This window comes from Gopherus flavomarginatus, chromosome 1 (assembly GCF_025201925.1).
Source record: "Gopherus flavomarginatus isolate rGopFla2 chromosome 1, rGopFla2.mat.asm, whole genome shotgun sequence".
Lineage (NCBI taxonomy): Eukaryota > Metazoa > Chordata > Testudines > Testudinidae > Gopherus > Gopherus flavomarginatus.
Window position 1 is genome coordinate 133,400,329 of NC_066617.1, and position 21,107 is coordinate 133,421,435.

The following is a 21,107-nucleotide window of genomic DNA, read 5'->3' on the forward strand; positions in this document are numbered from 1 at the left end:
CCAAGGGCCTGGTTCCATTTATACTAAGACCTCTTTACATCACTCCTGCAATAAAAAAGAAGTTTTAATGTAAATGTGGATCACGTCTTAAATTTTCACTATATTATACTGGCTGGTGTAGGACGGAGTGCGCAGTGAGGGTTTTGTTTTTCTTCTTTCTGATCTTGACATAATGGAGTATGAAAAACAGAGTCAGAGGGTTCCCCCTTAAACTGCTAACACTGTTAAATATGAAAAAAGGTTTGTTCTAAGTTACCCTGATTTCTCTGGTCATGATAGATGGGCCCTGTGATTTTAGTTACAGAGATTCTGAAGATTAAAGGCTTAGAAACTTGATATGATGCACTCTTGCCATAAATAAAAAAGAAAAGCTGTTACTTAAGAGTCTAATTCTCTTTCCTGGCATAGAATCATACAATTGTAGGACTGGAAGGGATCTCAAGAGGTCATCTAGTCTAGTCCCCTGCACTCAAGGCAGGACTAAGGGCTTGTCTACATCAGAAAGTTGCAGCGCTGGTGAGGGAGTTACAGCGCTGCAACTTAGGAGGTGTACACATCTGCAGGGCACCACCAGCGCTGCAACTCCCTGTTTGCAGCGCTGGCCGTACTCCCGTTTTGTCTCGGGTGTAGAGGATCCAGCGCTGGTGATCCAGCGCTGGTAATCAAATATAGACACTTACCAGCGCTTTTCTTGACCTCCGTGGAATAAGCAGGTATCCCAGCATACCTGAGGAAGCCTCTGGTAATCAAGCTGGTCTCCTTCCCCGGCTTGCTCTCGCGTTCCCCAAACCCCGAGCAAGCAGGTCTCCTTCCCTGCGGTTTGCAGGGTGGTTCCGGGAACGCGAGAGCAAACCGGGGAAGGAGACCAGCTTCGCCGCGGTTTGCTCTCGCGTTCCGCGAACCACCCTGCAAACCGCAGGGAAGGAGACCTGCTTGCTCGGGTTCGGGGAACGCGAGAGCAAACCGGGGAAGGAGACCAGCTTCGCCGCGGTTTGCTCTCGCGTTCCGCGAACCACCCTGCAAACCGCAGGGAAGGAGACCTGCTTGCTCGGCGGTTCGGGGAACGCGAGAGCAAACCGGGGAAGGAGACCAGCTTCGCCGCGGTTTGCTCTCGCGTTCCCCGAACCCGAGCAAGCAGGTCTCCTTCCCTGCGGTTTGCACGGTGGTTCGCGGAACGCGAGAGCAAACCGCGGCGAAGCTGGTCTCCTTTCCCGGTTTGCTCTCGCGTTCCCCGAACCCGAGCAAGCAGGTCTCCTTCCCTGCGGTTTGCACGGTGGTTCGCGGAACGCGAGAGCAAACCGCGGCGAAGCTGGTCTCCTTTCCCGGTTTGCTCTCGCGTTCCCCGAAACCCCTTGAAGCCGCCCAACAGCGCTGCAGTGTGGCCACATCTAACACCACTTGCAGCGCTGGTTGCTGTAAGTGTGGCCACTCTGCAGCGCTGGCCCTATACAGCTGTACTAATACAACTGTAACAACCAGCGCTGCAAAATTTTAGATGTAGACATGGCCTAAGTATTATCTAGACCATCTCTGACAGGTGTTTGTCCAAGCTGCTCTTAAAAATCTCCAATGACAGAGATTCCACAAACTCCCTAGGCAATCAACATCCTAGATTGAACACCATGAGTAAGTCCCCAGGATTAGAGAAATAAATTCTGTCCTGACGTAGGCCCTAACACACACGGTAAAAAAGAGTGGAATGGGCCTGTTTTCAAGAGTCAGCAGCTAAGGAGAGTATGCAATTTGGAGGTGGGTAGGTTTAAAAGGTAGTTTAAAATGTGATTGACTTTGAAATCCCAATCTTTTGTCTAGTTCTCCCTCACCTTTACATATCCAAATAAATAAGAGGCACTTTTACAGTCCCAGTGATGGCAATCAGGGACTGCAGATAGTTGTCTTGCACAAGATAGCTGACAAAACTGCGAAGTCAAACTAAAACCAGACCAACCATAAATCACAATTTAAAAGTAACAGATCAATGTTTCACTTCACAAACTACAGAAATGATCCCTGAAAGTATAAGACAGGTTCAATAACCCCATATAAGAAGCAGTTGAAACTGTCAAGCAACATAAACTCTCATTTCAAACAGGAGTGTACAGGACAATTTGAAAAGAACTCATAAAATATGTGAGCCCACAAGACCTTCTAAAGTACTGCAATATCCCCAAGAGGAAACTGCCTAATTCTCAAAGCTTGATCCAGGCACAGTACTGAAGCATACAATGTGCCCTTTGCTCACTGTGCCAGGCTGCCGCACACATAAGTTCTTATTTCCCACATCAACCATTGTGGTAGGCAGTTTACTAAGGCTGAATTTGAGACAAAAGCTTCTACTTATGAAAAAGCCTCACAGATCTGAAATATTTATGACTGCATTTATGCTTGGGGCTTCATTTACCTGATATAAACAAGGGGTTATTTGATCGCCTAATCCCTATAGGAAAGACGAATAATTTCAAAGCTTTGGGAATCAGAAATTAGCTAAGTGTACATATGTGAATGAAACTGTTCAAGTGGACAAGCATTAAAAGTGATTCTTCTTTCCCAGTGGGAAGAATAAGAGGTCAAAAGACCCCATTTTTACCAGGCTAAATGAAGCCACAATCTTGTGTTATGCAGGATAGTAATACAGCTGTGGTATTTCAAGGGTTCAGGCAAGGGTCATTTATTAAAGCATAGCTTTCCTCCAGGACCTCCAAAGCTCCAAAATACCCTGTTCTAAGTCTTCAGTGAAGACTAGTAGACATCATTTGAATCAGTAACTGTTGTTCACTTGAGATGCTGAACTTAGGGCCTCTTTTGTCTAGTAGCTCCATTGATTGACGACACTTTAGCCCTCTTCCTCCCATCTTCAAAAATTAGAAAAAAAAAGTCCTAAGATGCCCTCTGGCCAAAATTCTCTCTCTCAACAAATCAGTTTTGATGACTGAGGTTCTCTCTACTAGTTGCTTCTACATCACCTCATCACCCCTTTATATGAGTTCCTAAGGTTGTGCGTAAGTTATTGCCGAGTGTCTAATGGGTGCAATATTGGATTGTCCTGGTATGTATGGATGCATCAAACCAGCACTACTTTGGTGGCTGGCTTTCTCTCTCTCTCTTCTTCTGCAGTAGTTAAGCTTTCATTAAAAAATATATATATTGTTATAATGTTTCTGCTCCTTATAGTTGCAAAAAAAATGAACCTTCTGGATGTGGACCAACACAGTGCTGTTTTCCTGAGTCTGCAGATTGACAGACACAATAGCTCCACCAGAAATGTGAACTGCATTCACTCATCTCATTGAGGTGTTAACACTGAAGCCTACTGATACCATTATTGAAATCCATGTTGTTAACTACGATATTGCACTGCAGGCCAATTTCACATTAACTTTTGTTGTGGGCAGAGCTTGATTTTTTCCAAGCCTTAATTTACAATATCCCTGCAGTACTTCAGACAAGTAAGGCACAGCAAAGTGCCAAATTCTGTGCTAAATGGGTGAAAAATATTTTCCAGGCTACAATATACAGTAGAACATCAGAGTTACAAACACTCTGGGAATGGACATTGATCGTAACTCTGAAACCTTTGCAATTTTGAACAAAATGTTATGGTTGTTCTTTCAAAAGTTTACAACTGAACATTAAGTTAATACAGCCTTTGAAACTGTACTATGCAGGAAAAAATGCTACTTTCCCTTTATTTTTTTTTAGTTGTTTACATTTAATGCGGTACTGTACAGTATTTGCTTTTTTGCTTCCTCCTTTGTCTCTGCTGCTGCCTGATTGCATACTTCCAGTTCCAAATGAGCTGTGTGGTTGACAGGTCTGTTCGTAACTCTGGTGTTCATAACTCTGAGTTCTGTTCACTCACCTTCTTTCCCTCCGTGCTATCACCACTAACATAGGATAGCTTTCGGCGGACATAGAAGAGCATATCATCCTGCCGGGGGGCCAATTTCTCCATGAAATAAGTAGAAAACATCCAAGTCCAGAACACGATGCGATCATCTTTGAAACAACCTAACAGGAATAAAACAGGAGAATTAAGAGTTGTAGAAGACATCCTGTCACATTTGATTTTACTTAATACAATAGACAGCATGACTTCGTGTGTTGTGGGACCAAGCATGATCCTACTGAAGGATTAGTTCTATGGCTTAAGGTAACATGTTTAACTCTTGTGTGACATCCATGCTAGACAATAAGTTTATGGCCAGGCGCTTAGCTGGTGTAAGTTGGCACAGCTCTGATGACAATACAGATAGACAACACTCCACACCAGCTGAGGATCTGGCCCTTAAAGTTTATCTCTATTTTTACCAGCTGCTCTGGTGGTGTCATTGGAAAAGACAGGGCCAATGCACCAATTTAGAAGACATTAGAGAAGCACAGAAGGGAGTTAATTTCAAATGTGGCTAACACCACCATTTGCCAGTTTATTACTTAAATCTGCCAGCTTGCAATAGCCTTACCATATGTTGGCAGGGGAGTGTGGTAAGCACTGTAGAAAGTGAATTATTTAATTGTCTTTCTTAGCCAATTCGTATTAATGAGCCCATATCTTGAAGGCAAGATATAAAACTGACCAACCCTTCCCCCAAAATACCCAAACGACCAAAGAGCTTAGAAGGTTTTCATGTCAAATCAAGTCTAATTAAGTTACACGGGGAATCAACTTTTCCTTGAGTGGGGATAAGGAGGGTGGGAGATGAAGGGCAGCAAAGTCCTCTTGAATGCAGAAACAAGAACTGCTAACGACACCAGACTTTGAAGTCTCTTGTTCCTGCTAGTTCTGATGCCACAGAAGTGCGGAGAAGAAGTCAGCTGGAGGAAAGCAGCAGCACGAGACTCAGTCTCTCAGATCTCACTGGCAGAAGGAGTCACAGAAGAGGTTGACTTACAATTTTGTGAAACTATATACTTAGTTAAATGCAATAAAAGGGCAAAGATACTGCAAGGAGCCCCTTTGCAGCCCCACAGGAGCCAGCTGCTATTGGAGTCCTTGCCTAGCCAGATCTTGGAGCACAGAGAGGGAAACAGATGCTACATCCTCTCATACGGTGGCTGGTAGTGAGGCACCTGTGCTTCTCCAGCACTCCTTGGAGCTACCAGAGGGCCTAGTGGGTGAATGAATTGTGGTTCTCTACCACTTCCATTGGCCCTCAAAAGGTGGCACCCTGTTAATGTGCCATAGTCCAGCTTCTTAACTGCTTTGCGGTCCTCTGGACTGAAAGACACTCTATCAAGTGTTGTTACTGGTTCATAGCAAAGAAACAAAAATACCTGAAGTGGATACTACAGTTACTTTTAATGAATAGTAACAATCACCTCTTTGTAGATTTGTATCCCACAGCTATCTTTCAATGTAGCACATTTGCCTAACAGCAGTATACTGCAGATATGGAATACACAACTATTTCTGTAGAGAAGCACTAAACAATTTTATGGGGAGGGATGGCTCAGTGGTTTGAGCATTGGCCTGCTAAGCCCAGGATTGTGAGTTCAATCGAACTCACAATCCTGGGCTTAGCAGGCCAATGCTCAAACCACTGAGCCATCCCTCCCCATAAAATTGTTTAGTGCTTCTCTGGGGATTGGTCCTGCTTTGGGCAGGGGGTTGGACTAGATGACCTCCTGAGGTCCCTTCCAACCCTGATATTCTATGATAATCTTATTCAGTGAGACATGACACTTACTTATGGCGATATCTGAATTAAGCTTTGAGAGAGTTTTTAGTCAATTGCAAAGAAAGGTGCCATCTCCCATAACAACAAAAATTATTTTTCTTGGACTCTGGTCGCCATCTTCAGGGCCTCATAATGGACTAGTCAGTCTTTTAATCCACAAATGTTTTTCAGCACATTTTCCTACCTCATTATATGTGCATTTAATATTCAGAGGCGAGACCTTTCTTCTCATTCTTAATTAATGTAGCAGGCAAGGATTAGACTTTAAAATCTTTAACCGGGGAAATAGCTGATCGGCGAGACCTTAGATTTCATTTCCAACTAAGTCCAAGAGCAACAGTTCAAACAAAATGAAATTTCACTGCAAGACTATGCAGAGAATACATTAAACATCATCAATAATGAAGCCACAGCATTTGTAGGAAGTATCTACTGTGTATTAAATGTGATAACTATCATTAATAAAAAGGCTGAGACAGACACACAAAGAAGCCAGGATAGTGAAAAAGTTTTCAGTAATTTGGCACATTCTCAGCCTTGCTGCAATTGCTTTACTCATTGAGTGATTGTATTGAAGTCACCGTAACTACTCAAGGGTGCACAGCAACAACAGTTGGCCTTGTGTAAAGTTTGTGAGACATTTAGTAACAAGCAGTAATACATTAAACTTCATATTTAGCAGAGAACAGAAAACAGTACAGACACGCATCGTGACCCACTAAATGTCCCACAGGAATCTGGGCTTGTTAAGTCTCCTGGTTTTTGAGCACTTGATTTCAGAATCTTAACACTGAATTAAATATTAAGGGGCTTTCTATTTAATTTCTCTGATGTTTTACAGAAATAAGTGAGGATGAGGAAAAATGGAGGCGTCATGTATAGGCAGCTTAAAAAAAGTTCTAATGTTCATCACTTGGAAAAAAACTTCCTTCAAACTTCGTTTTCCTTCCTCAATTAAGTCTATATAACAAGGCAATTTATACAACTATAAAATGTCAGTCTGAACTTGTCACTTAGAAAACCCAAAGCCAACTGATTTAAACTGAACTTTACAAATTAATTCGAGTAATTTATACGCAACTAAAAATTGGTGGCCAGGAGGGTTTTGAATGGAAATTGAGACTTGGTATACACGGATATCATGGTGATGGGCTTAGTACAAGAACCTAAAATGGAATAGAATGGGTTTTTAATTAACTGGCTGAATGTACATGCCTCCCTTTGACCTTTACTGGATGGATGAAGAGATGTTCAACTCATATTCACCTGTATCAGAGGCCCAAAGCTGCTGTGAGCTGAGGAGAGTTTTCCTTCAACTCAAGCTATAGGAATCTCTGCTTTTGGCGTAGGCAGATCCAAATGCTTTCTTAGAGTGCCTTTTATACAGGTCAATAAATACATGCAAGCAGATGTAGGTATCTAGGTAAGTGGTCTAAATAACTAAATACACAGTGTGTTCTGGTATGGTATAACTCTACACAATGTTGTACTTAAGTCATCCTATTATCCTATCCAGTTCAGGAACCATGTTTTTGGATCACAATTCAATCTCTGTTGCAGCTGTGAAATTCTGAGTCGACAACATTCAGTACTATGTGTCATGCATGTGTTACAGTAATATATAGCTATTAATATATTGTACTAGAATGATGTCGAAGTAGTTATTGCAATGCACTAGTATAAATGGGAGAGGTGCAGAGAACAGACCAGGTCTGGGGATTTGCACCAGGAATTCCTCAGGGTAGAATATTTACAGAGACCGGACAAGAGAGGAAGGGAGATGAACTTGACTTATCAAATTGATCATCCCTAACAAGAGAGGAAAATGTCAGCTTCCTTTCATGCAGTAATGCTGCTGCAATGAAACTGGTTATCCACAGAGCCACAATGGAACTTCTCAGGAAAAACTGGTGACCCAGAAACAAGGACGTGAGGCGGTGACTTTACAACTCCACCTGAGATTTAAGGCAGAATCTCTGTCCCGGCTGAGCTGTGCTCAAAGTGGGAATGGGAGGGAGAGGGATGAAGGAATGGGAGCAGAAGTGTCTTTTTAAAGCTGTTATGGCTCCAGTGTAATTAAGAGCAGCCTCAGGGCTGTTCTAACTTCTCGTTGGCTGCAATGACCCCTAGAAGGATTGTGGCAGCCAACAACAGCTAGAATGCAACAGAATTACAATGTCACTTCCCATGTCAGGGGCAAGAGGAAGACTGGTGCAGAGAATTGGACATTAAAATCTACTACAAATGCAGTGGAATTCATTGTCGAGGAGAACTCATTGCTCTTAATCATTGACTTCTCTCCTTTTAAATTTTAACTTCATGCCAGAAAGTAACAGACCCTTTCAAGTTCATCTGCAGCTCATTAGCCCTCCAATTTATTCAACAAAAACAAAAGCAGCCTATATGGCAACTATTATTTTAGAAATCCACAGCTGATCGTTAAAACCTTGGCAAAGTTGGGGGCCTTCCATTTAGCTGCACAAAATTGCTTTTTAAATATTGTTTTGGGTAGTTCATGCTTTTGAAAGGTGTCAAGCCCGGGAGACAGAAATCCTCTTTTAAATACAGGGAATAGAGACAGTGCAGGCCTTGACTGGTCACCATCCTACCAAACTGCCACAACCTGCCCTGTAGGGGCCACCTCTAGAGAGTCAAGAGAGTGGTTCTCTCTCCAAGCCATAGACTAATCATGCAAGGTGCTGAACAACTGGAGTAAAAGGCACTCTGCTTCTAGGAGGATCAGGCACTTAATCCTTGGCACCTCTGCTAACAAGTTCACCTTGATATTGATATTGCTTTTGTGATGTAGACAAATCCAGTGAGAAGGACTGAGACCTAACTCATTTCACACAACCATGAGATAACAGCTTTCTATCATTCATGTCTTTGGCTGGACTTTCATCAGATTTACAGAATAAAAAGGCTGTATAAATACCATTGCCAAGCTGGAATATAGTTAATGAAAGACTTGCTAATTCTAAAAGCACTGAAGACTTTGAAAAAGGTATTAAGGAGCTATTGCTTCTCCAACTAAAATCTATGGCAAAACTCTCACTTTAACAGGAGCAGAATTGGGTCCTTTATTACAATGGAATTAGATCAGGGATTCAAGAGAACCAATTCCACGCACAGTACAGAACACAGCATAAGAGAGCTTAGTGAGAACACTCTGCCCACTAATAGATTTTGCTTCCAAATGAACAAAATGGAATTAGGAATTCAGATTACTAATCTCAATATATCAAAAGTCAATTATATGATTATGAGACCTCTGTAACGAAGACATCCTAATTACAACAATTTATTGCAATGATTCATTTGCATGGATTTTACTCTCATAGTCAAGATTTATGTCAGCCGGTATGCAGTCAATGTATCCTTTTACCTATATTAGATTTTATATCAAGTATTCATTTAAGGGAACTGCTCCAAATCCATATAACAGGTTAGGAATTGTTTATAATTAATGCTTTCAAAAAGCAAAAATCATGGGCTAAAAAGAAATGTCAGAATGTATTTTTTTTTTTTTGCTTCAAAGGAAAAACTTTAAAAAAAGGTCACTTCATATTTGGTGGATAACTACTCTTTTGGCAGTTATTACTTATACTGTAGTGAAGAAAAATAATCTCACTCTGATCTGGTGGTTTGAGCAAGGGAGGGGGAGTCAGGTCTCCCGGGCTTCATCCCCAGTTCTGCCGTGAGTTACTATAAACAATGGGACATCAGACAGGTCATTTAACCAATCTGTTCCTCAGTTTCATCATCTGTAAAATGGGTTTAGTAGTATCATCTTACTGAGGTGCTTGAAGGTTAATTAAATTGTTTGTGAAGTGCTTCAAGATTTTATGATTAAAAGCAGTCAAGACATGTAGGTGATTTTTATTACACTTCACTTTGGTTTTGAGTTAGCAAAATACTCTGCATGTGATAAACTGCTCCTTTAGCCATATATTCTCAAAATAGTCAGATTTAACATAAAAAGCCTACCGTAGACATTCTTGGTATTAAAAAGGTATAACTGGCACAAAACCAGAATGGCACATTTGTCCCGACCGCATATCAGACATCAGCTAGTCATCATATTAGAAATCAAAAGCACTCAAGCTTTCCTCCAAAAAGCTCACCCCAATCACTTCCGTGATACCAAGAAGACAGACTTTGCAACAAGCCCAGAAGATCAAGAGAATCAGGATATTTCAGACCATGTGGGAAATCACCAAAATGAGAGGCCCTCATAGAGGACATCTTGCCAACAGCTTCTTCTCTGATATTTCAAGGGGCGTGGACATGAACACCTCTACCAATCCTAATCACGATAACACAGCCTGGGAAGAGAACTGCTCACTCAGGCAGGAAGGTCCAAGCCACTTAAAAAAAAGTTATACTTTCACCAGAAATATCTCATCCTTCTTCTGGTAGAAATTCTGGCAGAAAAGAAAGAAGGAAAGACCAGTGATTAGCCTGGAATATGCAAGACCCATGTTCAATTCCTTCCTCTGTCAAAGATTTCTTGTGTTACCTTGGGCATATCACTTAGTCTTTAGTGCCTCCATTGCCCATCTGTAAAATGGGAATGCCACCATTGCCTTACCTCACATGTGTGTTGCAAGGATAAACACATTAAAGATAACGAGGCGTTTAAATGGTACAGTAATGAGTGCCATATAAGTATCTAAGACAGATAGACCAATTTTCTTTGAAAATGAACAAAATCCATGGGCTCACCAAGTGTAAAAATATATACCTTTCACGTTTTAAAAGTATAATGTAAGATTATGTGGATTTGGAATTTGAAAAGAGTTCCACTCTGCAAATTATATATATGTGTGGTCCCGGTGATAACGAGCACCATCAACACTTACTAACTAGAGTAGATGTTGATGGAATTCAGCACTGAGACATCAAAGGAGAGAGAGACTGAAATAACAAGCAAATATTGCACTAAAGAGAGTGAGCACTAATTTTTTCCCTTGTTGCTCTGGATTTTTCTTCTATCTAATCATACCAAAGATATGAAAGAAATACTGAACTTATTACAGGGGCCACCAATACTGATCAGATACTGAGATACTGAATAAATGATCAGAACATGAGACGGGTTTTCCTGTGCTGCAGATCCTGACCCTAGTATTCGACTTTTCATGGATATTCCACTGACGTAAACGGAAGATCCATACAGGAAGGGAAAACAGAACATTATTAAAAAGATATGAGTGGATAACTTTGCTTAAATTAGACCTAGTGTTTTTCAACCAGTTGGTCACATTGGTCAATTAGAGGGGTCATGAGGCACCGAAAATTTTATTACAATTTAAAGCAAAGAATATCTGGCTTCCCCATTCTCCTCACACCTCTACCCTTCAAGGTCAAGTATTCTTTGTCAAAATAAGCCTATATAACTGATCATTGATACTTTTTTTTTTAAACTCTTACTTTTGCAGCAAATGGAAAGGGGTCCCAAAACCTTTTGATTTCAAATAAGGGTTGCCAACATGAAAGGGTTAAAACACACTGAGTTAGGGTAAGCAATTAACTCTGCAGCAGTTGCACTATGTACACCAGATTACCAATAGATGTAACTGATTTTCCTGTATTTGTCACCTTTCTAAACATGACTCCATTTTTACAGCTATCTGAATTCAATATATTCTCTCTAGAATCAATTTGCAGTTTTCAGTACACACCTTAAAAGTAATCGCTCTGGTATTGCCAGATAACTGACCCTTTTGATTTTAAATAGCATGTGAGCCCATGGCCCGTTATCGCTGTGACCATTTAGATCAACTACAAGTGCTGTCCTTTGCGTGGAAAGGGAAAGGGGAAGGATATGTGCATCATTTCATTCCAGAATAGATAACCTCTGCTGCTAAGCACTGTGAATACTGCTGTGATCTAACATTTCCAAACAAGACTACGGCTTCTAAGGTCTCATCTACACAATGGGGTAAACAGGGCCAGCTCCAGCATTTTTGCTGTCTCAAGCGGCCCAAAAAAAAAAAATCGCCGCGCTCAGTGGCAGCTCTACCATCACTGCTTCATTCTTCAGGCAGGTCCTTTCCTCTGAGAGGGACTGCGGGATCCACCACTGAATTTCCACCGAAGAGCTGGATGTGCCGCCCCTTTCCGTTGGCTGCCCCAAGCACCTGCTTGCTGCGCTGGTGCCTGGAGCTGGCCCTGGGGGTAATGCACAATGAGGGATGTGGGGAGTGATTACTAGAGCACACTAATATACTGTGCATTAATTGGTCCACGTAGACACCAGAGATTCCTTAGTGTGCTTTAACAGGGTACTATTTATATGTTAAAGTGCACTAGGGAACCTTTGGTGCACACCAGCAGGGTCTACATTAACCCATTAATGCCAGTACATTAGTGCACTTTAAAAGTCAGACTACAGTAGAGTGCATTACCCCATCATGTAGAAAAACCCTAAGAAAACTTCTTCAGGTGATCACTTCAGAGTAATATTATTAAAATTTAAAAGTGACATCAAAATCAGTGGGGAAAAAAGCTTCAGTTGTGCAGAACTAAATGGTATAGGAAAGGAAACCAAATCCTGGAAACAAGCACCCTTCCGTATGCCCACTGCTAATTTCCCTCCTATGTAACACAACTCCAAGTGAAGTTTGTTCACCTTTATAACAATCACACCCATCTTTTGTATTTGTAAGTCTCCTATCACCAATCATATCCCTACTCACTCATTTCCCAAAATAATGGTATTGATATTGCTTAAAAGAAAAAAACATGAAAACCCAGGATTCAACTGAGACCACTCACGTCAAGACTACTGAACAGCCACCACATGAAGCCAACTTTTGGTTATTGTCACCAACCTGCACTAGATTTGTATCAGACATCCAGATAGTGAAGCACCATTTTTAAAGTATGTAAAAACCAGTGACTCCGCACACACAGTTTATCTTCATTTCTGCATGCCAACGCTACCTAACTCTCCCGCTCCACCGATACAAGATGGCTTATCTATGCTGCAGTATTATTAAGATCATAAACAAGTTTCCTATTCTAGAGAAAAAGACAACATAATCCATGTAAATGAAATTGGACAAAAAAACCATTTGTAAAGCATTGCAAAACTGTGTGATGTTCAGAGCAAGTGAAGATTTCCCACAGACTAGAGAAAGCAATAGAGGGGATTTTTGTGACACATTAGTTCATGCTCAGAGTGCCCAACCTTTAATGAACAGTAAAAAGTACCTTATTGAAACAGTGATTCACTGGAATCAATGAGCTAGAATGAAATTTACATCCCATCCATCTGCCATTTAATTACAGAACTCCTTCAGGATCAATATTAATGTTGAAAATCTCTCTCCCTGTGGGGATTTGGCAGGAAGGTGGTCCAGAGGTACCGAACGTGGAAAGTGAGGAGGGGGTGTCCTTTTTTCATGGATACGCAGAACCCTGTTAGTGTTCCTTCGACTAACAGGAGAGCATCAAGATTACAATTTCAAAGCAAAGAAAAACAAACAAAATCTGAAAAGGGTGAGACACTATAAGCTATGATTGATAGCAATTAATTTTTCATTAAAAATGAATAAGTTATGGGTTGTGCTTTGCTTTGGTTTTTTTTAAATTGATTTAGCTTTTTACCATGATGTTGAAGGAATTCTATCAACAACATGTCTGTTTTTAGAAAGCATCTAAGAAATGGTCAATGGATGAAACTTCGGGGCCTGATCCTACATCCATTACAGTCAATAGCTAACCTCCAGAGATGGGACTGGACCCTGGGTAATGCTGCTGATTATCAGTGTGAGCATGAGGGAGCTCAGCATATCTTGCAGGGTCATTCCCTTGGTGTATCTTTGTACCTATAAAATCAGTAGGGCCATACCAAATTCATGGTCCATTTTGGTCAATTTCATGGTCATAGGATTTAAAAAATCTTAAAATTTCACAGTTTTGGACATTTAAATCTGAAATTTCACTGTGTTGTAACCATAGAGGTCATGACCCAAAAGGGAGCTGTGGGGAGGTCACAAGGCTTAGGAAAAATGGTGCCCTGGGTGAATTTTTAGCACCCTTTCCGGATGCACAGGGGTTGCATGGATAGGGGGCAGCTCCCTATATAGCATCCCTTTCCCCCCCTCATATCTGGGGAGTGATGTGGGCAGGAAGTAGCGAGGTGCATCGAGCTTCCTGCAGCCAGGAATGGTTCCCAGAGGTAAGTCTGACTCGACCCCAGGAGCGGCCCATGCAGGAGAAGCAGCAGTCATGTGTCTCCCCAGCCCACCAGGATTAGCAGTTGGCATCCGGTGCATTGTAGAAACCCCCAGCTCTGACCTTCCTTGGCTCCAGAGCAAGTGCTCAGGGGTTAAAACAGCCTTGGGCTGGCTCTGTGTGTGTGTGTGTGGGGGGAGGAATGTAACCATGGCAATACTGCGACCCCCCCACAACAGCCAGATTTGAAAGGGGAGACCGGATTTCATGGTCTGTGACATGTTTTTCACAGCCGTGAATTTGGTAGGGCCCTAAATATCAGACAGCTGAAAAAAGGCCTCAGTAACACTAAATATTCTGTGAAAACGAAAAGTAAATTGCACAGTAATTAAAGAAATGTTGGCAAGAAAGTTAACAGATTTAACTTAAGCCTCATGCATGATACTCCATTAACACCACTGGTTCAAATGTTGTTACTTTGAAACCAAGTTGCACAGTAGGGCCATAATTTTAAAAAATTGTATACCCAAGGTTAGACTCCTGGCCTGAATATTGCAGAGGTCCTGTGCATCTGCAAATCCAGTAAAATCAAAACTAATGAAATCCACTTGAGTTAAATGTGTTCTGTCCCTCTTAAAAAAAACCAGACACTTTGGTTTATGCACCTAAATCTTATTTTGGTACCTAACATTAGGACAGAAAAGTTGGCAGACTCAGGAGCCTTATTCAGATTTCAATTGATATTGTTTTTTAAATAATTACATTCCAAGGCCAGAAACGACCACTTGATCATCTAGTATGACCTCCCTTCTAACACAGGCCATAGAACTTCCCCAGAATAATTCCTAGAGCAGATCTTTTAGAAAAACATCCAATCTTGATTTAAAAATTGTCAGTGATGGAGACTCTACCATGACCCTTGCTAAATTGTGACAATGGTTAAATTACACTCACTGTTAAAAAATTATACCTTATTTGCAGTCTTTGCCACTGTAAGGTCTCTAATGTAGACATAGCCTAAATCATGAATAATTCTTGATTTCAGTGGTGTTATGTATGGCCAAGATAATGGAGCAGTTGATAAGGCGACTCATGAATGTGCAAGCCTCAAGAGAGATACAGTAATATAGCTGCTAAAAGGGTGAAAGAGAGGGAAATGTTGCACATTTAGAATTTCCTACATCCCCAGCTTTGAAAAACATTATTAAACAACAGGAACATTAATATATTCCTAAAGAACATTTTACTGAGGTAAATCTGAAAACCACCATACTGTCACGGGAGTGGATTAGCAATACCAAATACTGTGCGCCATCTGGATACTTTTACCAGCTGGCAAGTTTACAATTTCCAATGGGACTGATGCAGACCAAAAAACAAAAAACACCAGCCAACCAACTTTAGAAAACAGCAAAAATACTCTCAAACCATGTATGCTGGGGTCAGCTCTCCGCATGCTGACAAGACCTGTCTAGGCACATAACGACAGCATCTTGTAGCCTTCTCAACACACTCAGTAAAGCACTATATTTACAGACAAGGAGTAAAATTTTCAAAATACCTAAGTCTCACTGCAAGTCAATGGCATTAGGCTCCTGAATGCCTTAAGTGTCTTTTGAAAATGGGATTCCAACCTTTTTGAAAACATTATCCAAGATACTTCTCTCACCCCTCCCTCCCCACGCCATAGACTTTATTTCAGAACCCCTGATTAACAGAGATCAAACACCCTTTTTCTCCTTAGGGAATAGGGCTGACCTCATAATGTCAAAATAACTAACTACCTGAAGGACAAAACTTAATATCCATTGATGTTAATACTAGAATTAAAAACTGTCTTTTTTTTCAGGACTCAGTGCACACAAGTTCTTTAACCTTTTTGTTTTCCTGCCATTCCCTGAATTCATAGTTGTGTCATGGTTAATATTACAACTTCCATTGACTCTGGTCAATGTTTCGTAGTGAGGGCCTCATTCTGGTCGGTTTAAGGTCAGATCAATGCCCTTCGGCATTTATGAAGTATACCCATTAATTTAAACAAAGGTAACAGTAGCCCAATGGGAGTGAGAGGAGGCTAGGGACAGGGAGAGACTGTTTTTGTTTTCAAGACTCGGGAAAATCCTACTACAAATCACTCTCTGATATTGTCACTAAAAAGCCCCTGGCCCACTGATGATACACACATTAGTTTAATGCAGGTATTTTTCATTCTAAACAAGAAGTATTTTCTTAAACAAACAGAGTTCATTCTTAATTTCTCTGTTGAACACAATTATTTAAATTGAAAAATTGATGAAAAAATAAGAAATGGATTTTTTTTCATTTTTAATTCCTAGACAAAGAATCCAGAAGGAGAATGAATGACTGAATTGTGAGATGGAAAGGTTACTAGAAACATTAACTGAATTCACTGAGCCAAGACACAAACCTTATAGTAAGTGTGATCAGATTTTGCAATCTGCTCTCATAACTGCTACTCAAAATTCAAACCCTAGTCTAGCACCTACATGCATATAAAGTATGGCACTCAGTAAGCAGACAAGGTTGTAATAGACAATTAGTTATAATGGTTGAAAAACAATCAAGCAAACAGATTAAATTTGATACACTTTTCCTCTGGCTGCAACAGACACACACGCACGACTTTCATGCACTGTGATTGATCCTGTGTGGAGCCTGGGAGCGATGGCTTGGTACATTAAACGTATACTCTGCAAGGTCAAATCTTTAATATTTTATATTATGTTGCAAGGGAAGCGTATGAACGGGCTGTTCAGTCAAAAAATAAGAAGGAATGGTAAATGGCAAGCAGTGAGAAACGAGGGATACAAAACCACGGACAGGGTAGTGTTCAGTTATTCAAATACTTCTGAGAACAATAAAAGCCTGTTTAAAAAAATATCTACAGCAAAAGGCAGCAATTAGAATTTTACTCTCAGCTGCAAAGGAAAGACTGAGCCAAACTGCTTTCAGAATGCTCACCGCTCACATCTTATCTTCTTGTTAGAACCATCCAAGCAGAAAGAAAGAAACAAGCATACTTGAGAACTAACCCCACTGGACATAAGGTGGTAGGTCTTGTGGGGAAGGCACTGGACTAATGTGCAGGAAATCTGGGTTCAGTTCCTGGCTCTGTCACAGGGTTCTTTAGTGATCTCAAGCAAGGCACTTTATCTGGCTGCGACTCAGTTCCCAATCTGTAAAAATGGGGGTAACAATATTTCCTTTCTCCCTCTCTTTGGCTGTCTTGTCTATTTAGATTGTAAAATTATCAGAACAGGGATATCCTCTTCTCTTACTAGGTGTTTGTGCAATACAATCACATTGGGGCTCTGATCTCAGCTGTGTCACTGTCATATAGACAAACATTAAAGAATAAAATTAAAAAATAAATAAGTACAAGGAAAGATTTGCTTACTGAACAAAACCAACCACCCAAGGCAGTACACACTAAGAAGATACTCTACAGTCTCATTCTGCCCTTTCGAGCCCGGGGGGGCCTTGCATTGATGTCAGTGATAAAGCAGCATGCCAGATCAAGGGCTTTGTAACTGCACATGTGCACACACACGCACACACTGCCATCAGTTGGTGTGAGATGCTGAGAAGTTCAGGTTCCCATTCATGGCAAAGCAGTAATCTGAGAAATGTTGGGTACTTGGGAAATACATGTGAACATTTAAAAGCTCTTATCCTCAGGCTACAAAGGACTGGAGATCCTTCATGGATTTCCTCTAGCTGCAATGCTGGGCCAACAACAAAACTTCACCTATATGCACAGAATGGGCGAATATGTCAGTACTCAGATGACATTCACCATTGGGAGTCTACTGTTTGGATTTTATCTGGGAACATGTGAATTCAGAAAAATGTAGAGAAAATCTGAGGGCTAAAATGTAAATTGCAATGGCAGCATCAATACCACAAGGCAGACGGAGAAGAAAGTATATTTTTAAAAAGTTATTACAGGTGTAGTTGCAAAATGGCTCAGTCACAGATCACATGACTAATGACCAAGTTCAGGTGATGTCCTAACTGGTGGTGTAAGTAACATAGTAATAAGTGGGTATAATTTACCCTCAATGGAGAGCAGTAAGGTAGGACTGTTATAAGGTAAGTGACAAAAAGAAAGGGGAAGCTGCTTCATTGTACACCTTCTTACACTCTCCTTTTGTTGGCTTTCTTGTAAATTGTACCCATTTACCTTCAACATACACCAATGTGCAATTTACTCCACCATTTATAGGTCACCTCTGGATCTGACCCCAAGAGTGTCATGGCATGCTCTTGTGAGATTTAAATGTATGCCAAACCTCTATGCTGTTTTGTCACCAGCACTTGGAGCTGACAGTATCAGGAAAACAATTTAGAAATATGTAGCCAAATAGGACCAAGATTCAGGATATTTGGGAAATCAAGTACGAAAAAAGAGCAAAAAAAGATCTGAATACTACAGAAAGTAGGCAAAATGCACAAGCCCTCTCCTGTGGTCCTTTGAACTAGGATAGAACTGTCATGGATTTCAATGGAATAGAGGACAGTATAAAAGAAAGTTCACCCTTCCCTACTACAGACACTCATCCCTTAATGTTTTTGGTGAGGCAGTTAATTGAATTAACACATCATTTGATTACAGAATATACTTGAGTGGACAGTGCTAAATAAGTCTAATGGGATATGTGCATGCATAGTGATTGGAGCAGGAGGAGGAGAAGATGTGGATGGTAAGGGTGCATCTTATAAATTGGCTGCCTGTTAGCTACAGAGCAGAGGAGGCTAAAAGGTACAACAGTGACCTGCACCTATTCCAAATCTTGTGCTTCATAGGTTGAAAGCCAGCATTTCAAATCTACTCTTGCATCCACAATCTTGTTTGGCAGAGGCTAGCTGACATCTCAGTACCTTTGGCATATTTATTTCCTCCCATAGTCAAGCTGAGCGTCCGTTGCATTACATCAGCTGTAGAACTGTCTTGAAGAGTAAGAGTCACATGTCACTTCCCCATCACTCTTGTTGTTCTGTCTAAGTAATGAAAGCACTTGTCAGAAACCTTATGGCAAGTTGACATACATGAAGGAAAATACCTTTATGACAAATAGCCCTGGCTAGACAGGCCTTTCTTCTTGATGGGGCAAAAAGCTTAGTAAGTTTCCAGGAAATAAAAAAAGGATTAAACATTTTAAATATTCATATGGAGAAGGATAATGTCTGTAGAACTCTACCCAGCACAGAAACTAGTCTAAATCCTGATGTCTCAGGGTTACGATAATAAGCTGCAATCAGGGAGAAATTTCCCCAAACAGTACTGGAAAATTAGTTGCATTTTTTTGGCTGGTAGTGGTAATGAGGGAGATGGAGGAGAAATTAGCCTTTCCTCTAGAAAGATCAGTTATTGGCTACTGGTGGAGAGAACATACTGGGTTAGTTGGACCCTGAGTTTTTTTTGCTGTTGTAATTATGTTCAGATCCATAACACAATAGCACAAGAGGCTGGGGTCAAAGGGCACAAAGCAATAATTATTTTTAACAAGACCAAACTTATGCAAAATCTTACAGCTGGCACTTCTCTTTTTGTATTTATTCCAAGAATATGTTCTTGGCTGGACTGAGACTGCAACACATACACACTTTCACATCAGCCCAGCAAGTGAGGGTTCTGAGACAGAGACCTCACAAAAGTCTTGGCCTTCACATAAACCCAGAAAACTAGAGGAGCAAAGCTATTAACCTCACAAGACTTCACATCAGCCCAGCAAGCTAGAGATTGCACAATCAGAGGCCTGTAGCTTAACATCAGCCCAGAAAATGAAAGGGGTTGAGCTAATAACTTCGCAAATGTGCATGACTTCTTATCATCCCAGCAAAGCTATATGCAGCGCATGAGACTGCAAGGAAACCTGTACCTTATCATCCCTGCAGGACAGAGTTCCTGGATCAGTGACTTCACTGCAGTTTACCCTTTGACATCACAGCAGCAAGCTAAAGATGAACCAGGAGCCTCCCAAAAGTCTGTGCCTTGATATCAGCCCAGAGTTGCTAAGCAGCTGTTATACAAGAGGGGAACATGGGAGAGTGCTGCTCCCTCTCCAATGCTGAAAGCTTCTTCTCCTGAGTTTGAGGGAAACCAGCTCTCCCTCCTGCTGCTTCTCATTGGCCAGTGAGATTAAAACCCTGATAGTGGGTGGAGAGGGAGCAATAGGCAGAACTGCTGATGAAGCATTCATGGAATACTCAGCATTCCTACCAGCAGGAGGAACAGCGCTGGTGCCTGAACAGAGCATAAGAATTGCCCAACCAGGAACTATGCTATCTGCCTCCTTTCTTCTCTCCCACTGCTGGTTTCCTCCTTCCCTTGTAGTTGAGGCAGATCCTGTTCCTACAGCTCTTCCCCGCCCCCCAGAGGAAACACGACTCTTCTATATCCCTTCCTCTAGCCAGAATCCAGGGGAAACAGAATGACCATACCAGTTCCCTTTTCCTTCCTAGAAGCCCATAGAGGAGAATACGAGTAGAAGAGGTTGGTGAGAGCACAAGGGATATGTTCCCCTACAATGCTTTTCTGGGTGTAAGTTTGCTTGAGGACACAGACTCCTTCCCGATACATCACTTGTTCCCATTCTCTTCCCTGTTCTGTCATGCCACACAAGTGATGCAGCATCACACGACATCACACAACCCCTTCCTATTCTGATTTAAGTTAGTCCCACTGGGGATGCTCATCCTTTGCATCATTACTCTCTGCAGTAACTGTCAAATACATGCAGAATGCCAAGATATGTTATGTGCTCAGTTGTGACTCGGGCCTATATAGTTATTGTAGCAGTGAATGCAAAAAGACAGAAGGATGAAGAAAATTCTATACAAAACAATGATGACATTATCATCATCAGCAATTAGTCAATTAACCAAGTTAATGGAGTTCAATGTACCCCCTTTACAGTACAATTTTTGATGCTCTATTTGTCTTTGAGGCGCCGAGAAGTCAGAACTACAATGCACTGAACAGTTAAAAACTGTTATATCTTTACACATGTTAAAGAGAGAGTCTTTTAACCTCCCCAAACTAAGAGTCTATCAGGACCAAGGACAGGTCCTAATATCACTAATTACTAGCTGATTTTACATTTTATTTACTCTATTTATTTAAAAGTCACTGCTAAGCAACTAATAAAGATCTTTGCCTGGGTTTATTGGGTACTGCATCAATTGAATATTGGATAACTTTTAATAGCAAGTATTCTCTGAATA

At 41.1% G+C, this 21,107-nt stretch overlaps 2 protein-coding genes across 6 annotated transcripts in view; one reads left to right on the plus strand and one right to left on the minus strand.

Annotated features, from left to right (window-relative positions):
- UPK3A (uroplakin 3A) overlaps positions 1-21,107 on the plus strand; it is an 897,123-nt gene that overhangs the window by 723,784 nt on the left and 152,232 nt on the right. The window lies entirely within an intron of this gene.
- KIAA0930 (KIAA0930 ortholog) overlaps positions 1-21,107 on the minus strand; it is a 139,360-nt gene that overhangs the window by 52,111 nt on the left and 66,142 nt on the right. For all 5 annotated transcript variants that reach the window (XR_007769627.1, XM_050924938.1, XM_050924925.1 and 2 more), the window contains one exon: positions 3,860-4,008. Coding sequence is in view for 4 of the 5 variants with exons in the window: in XM_050924938.1 (XP_050780895.1) it covers positions 3,860-4,008 (149 nt within the window). In the remaining variant the exon portion in view is untranslated. The remainder of the gene's footprint in view (positions 1-3,859; positions 4,009-21,107) is intronic.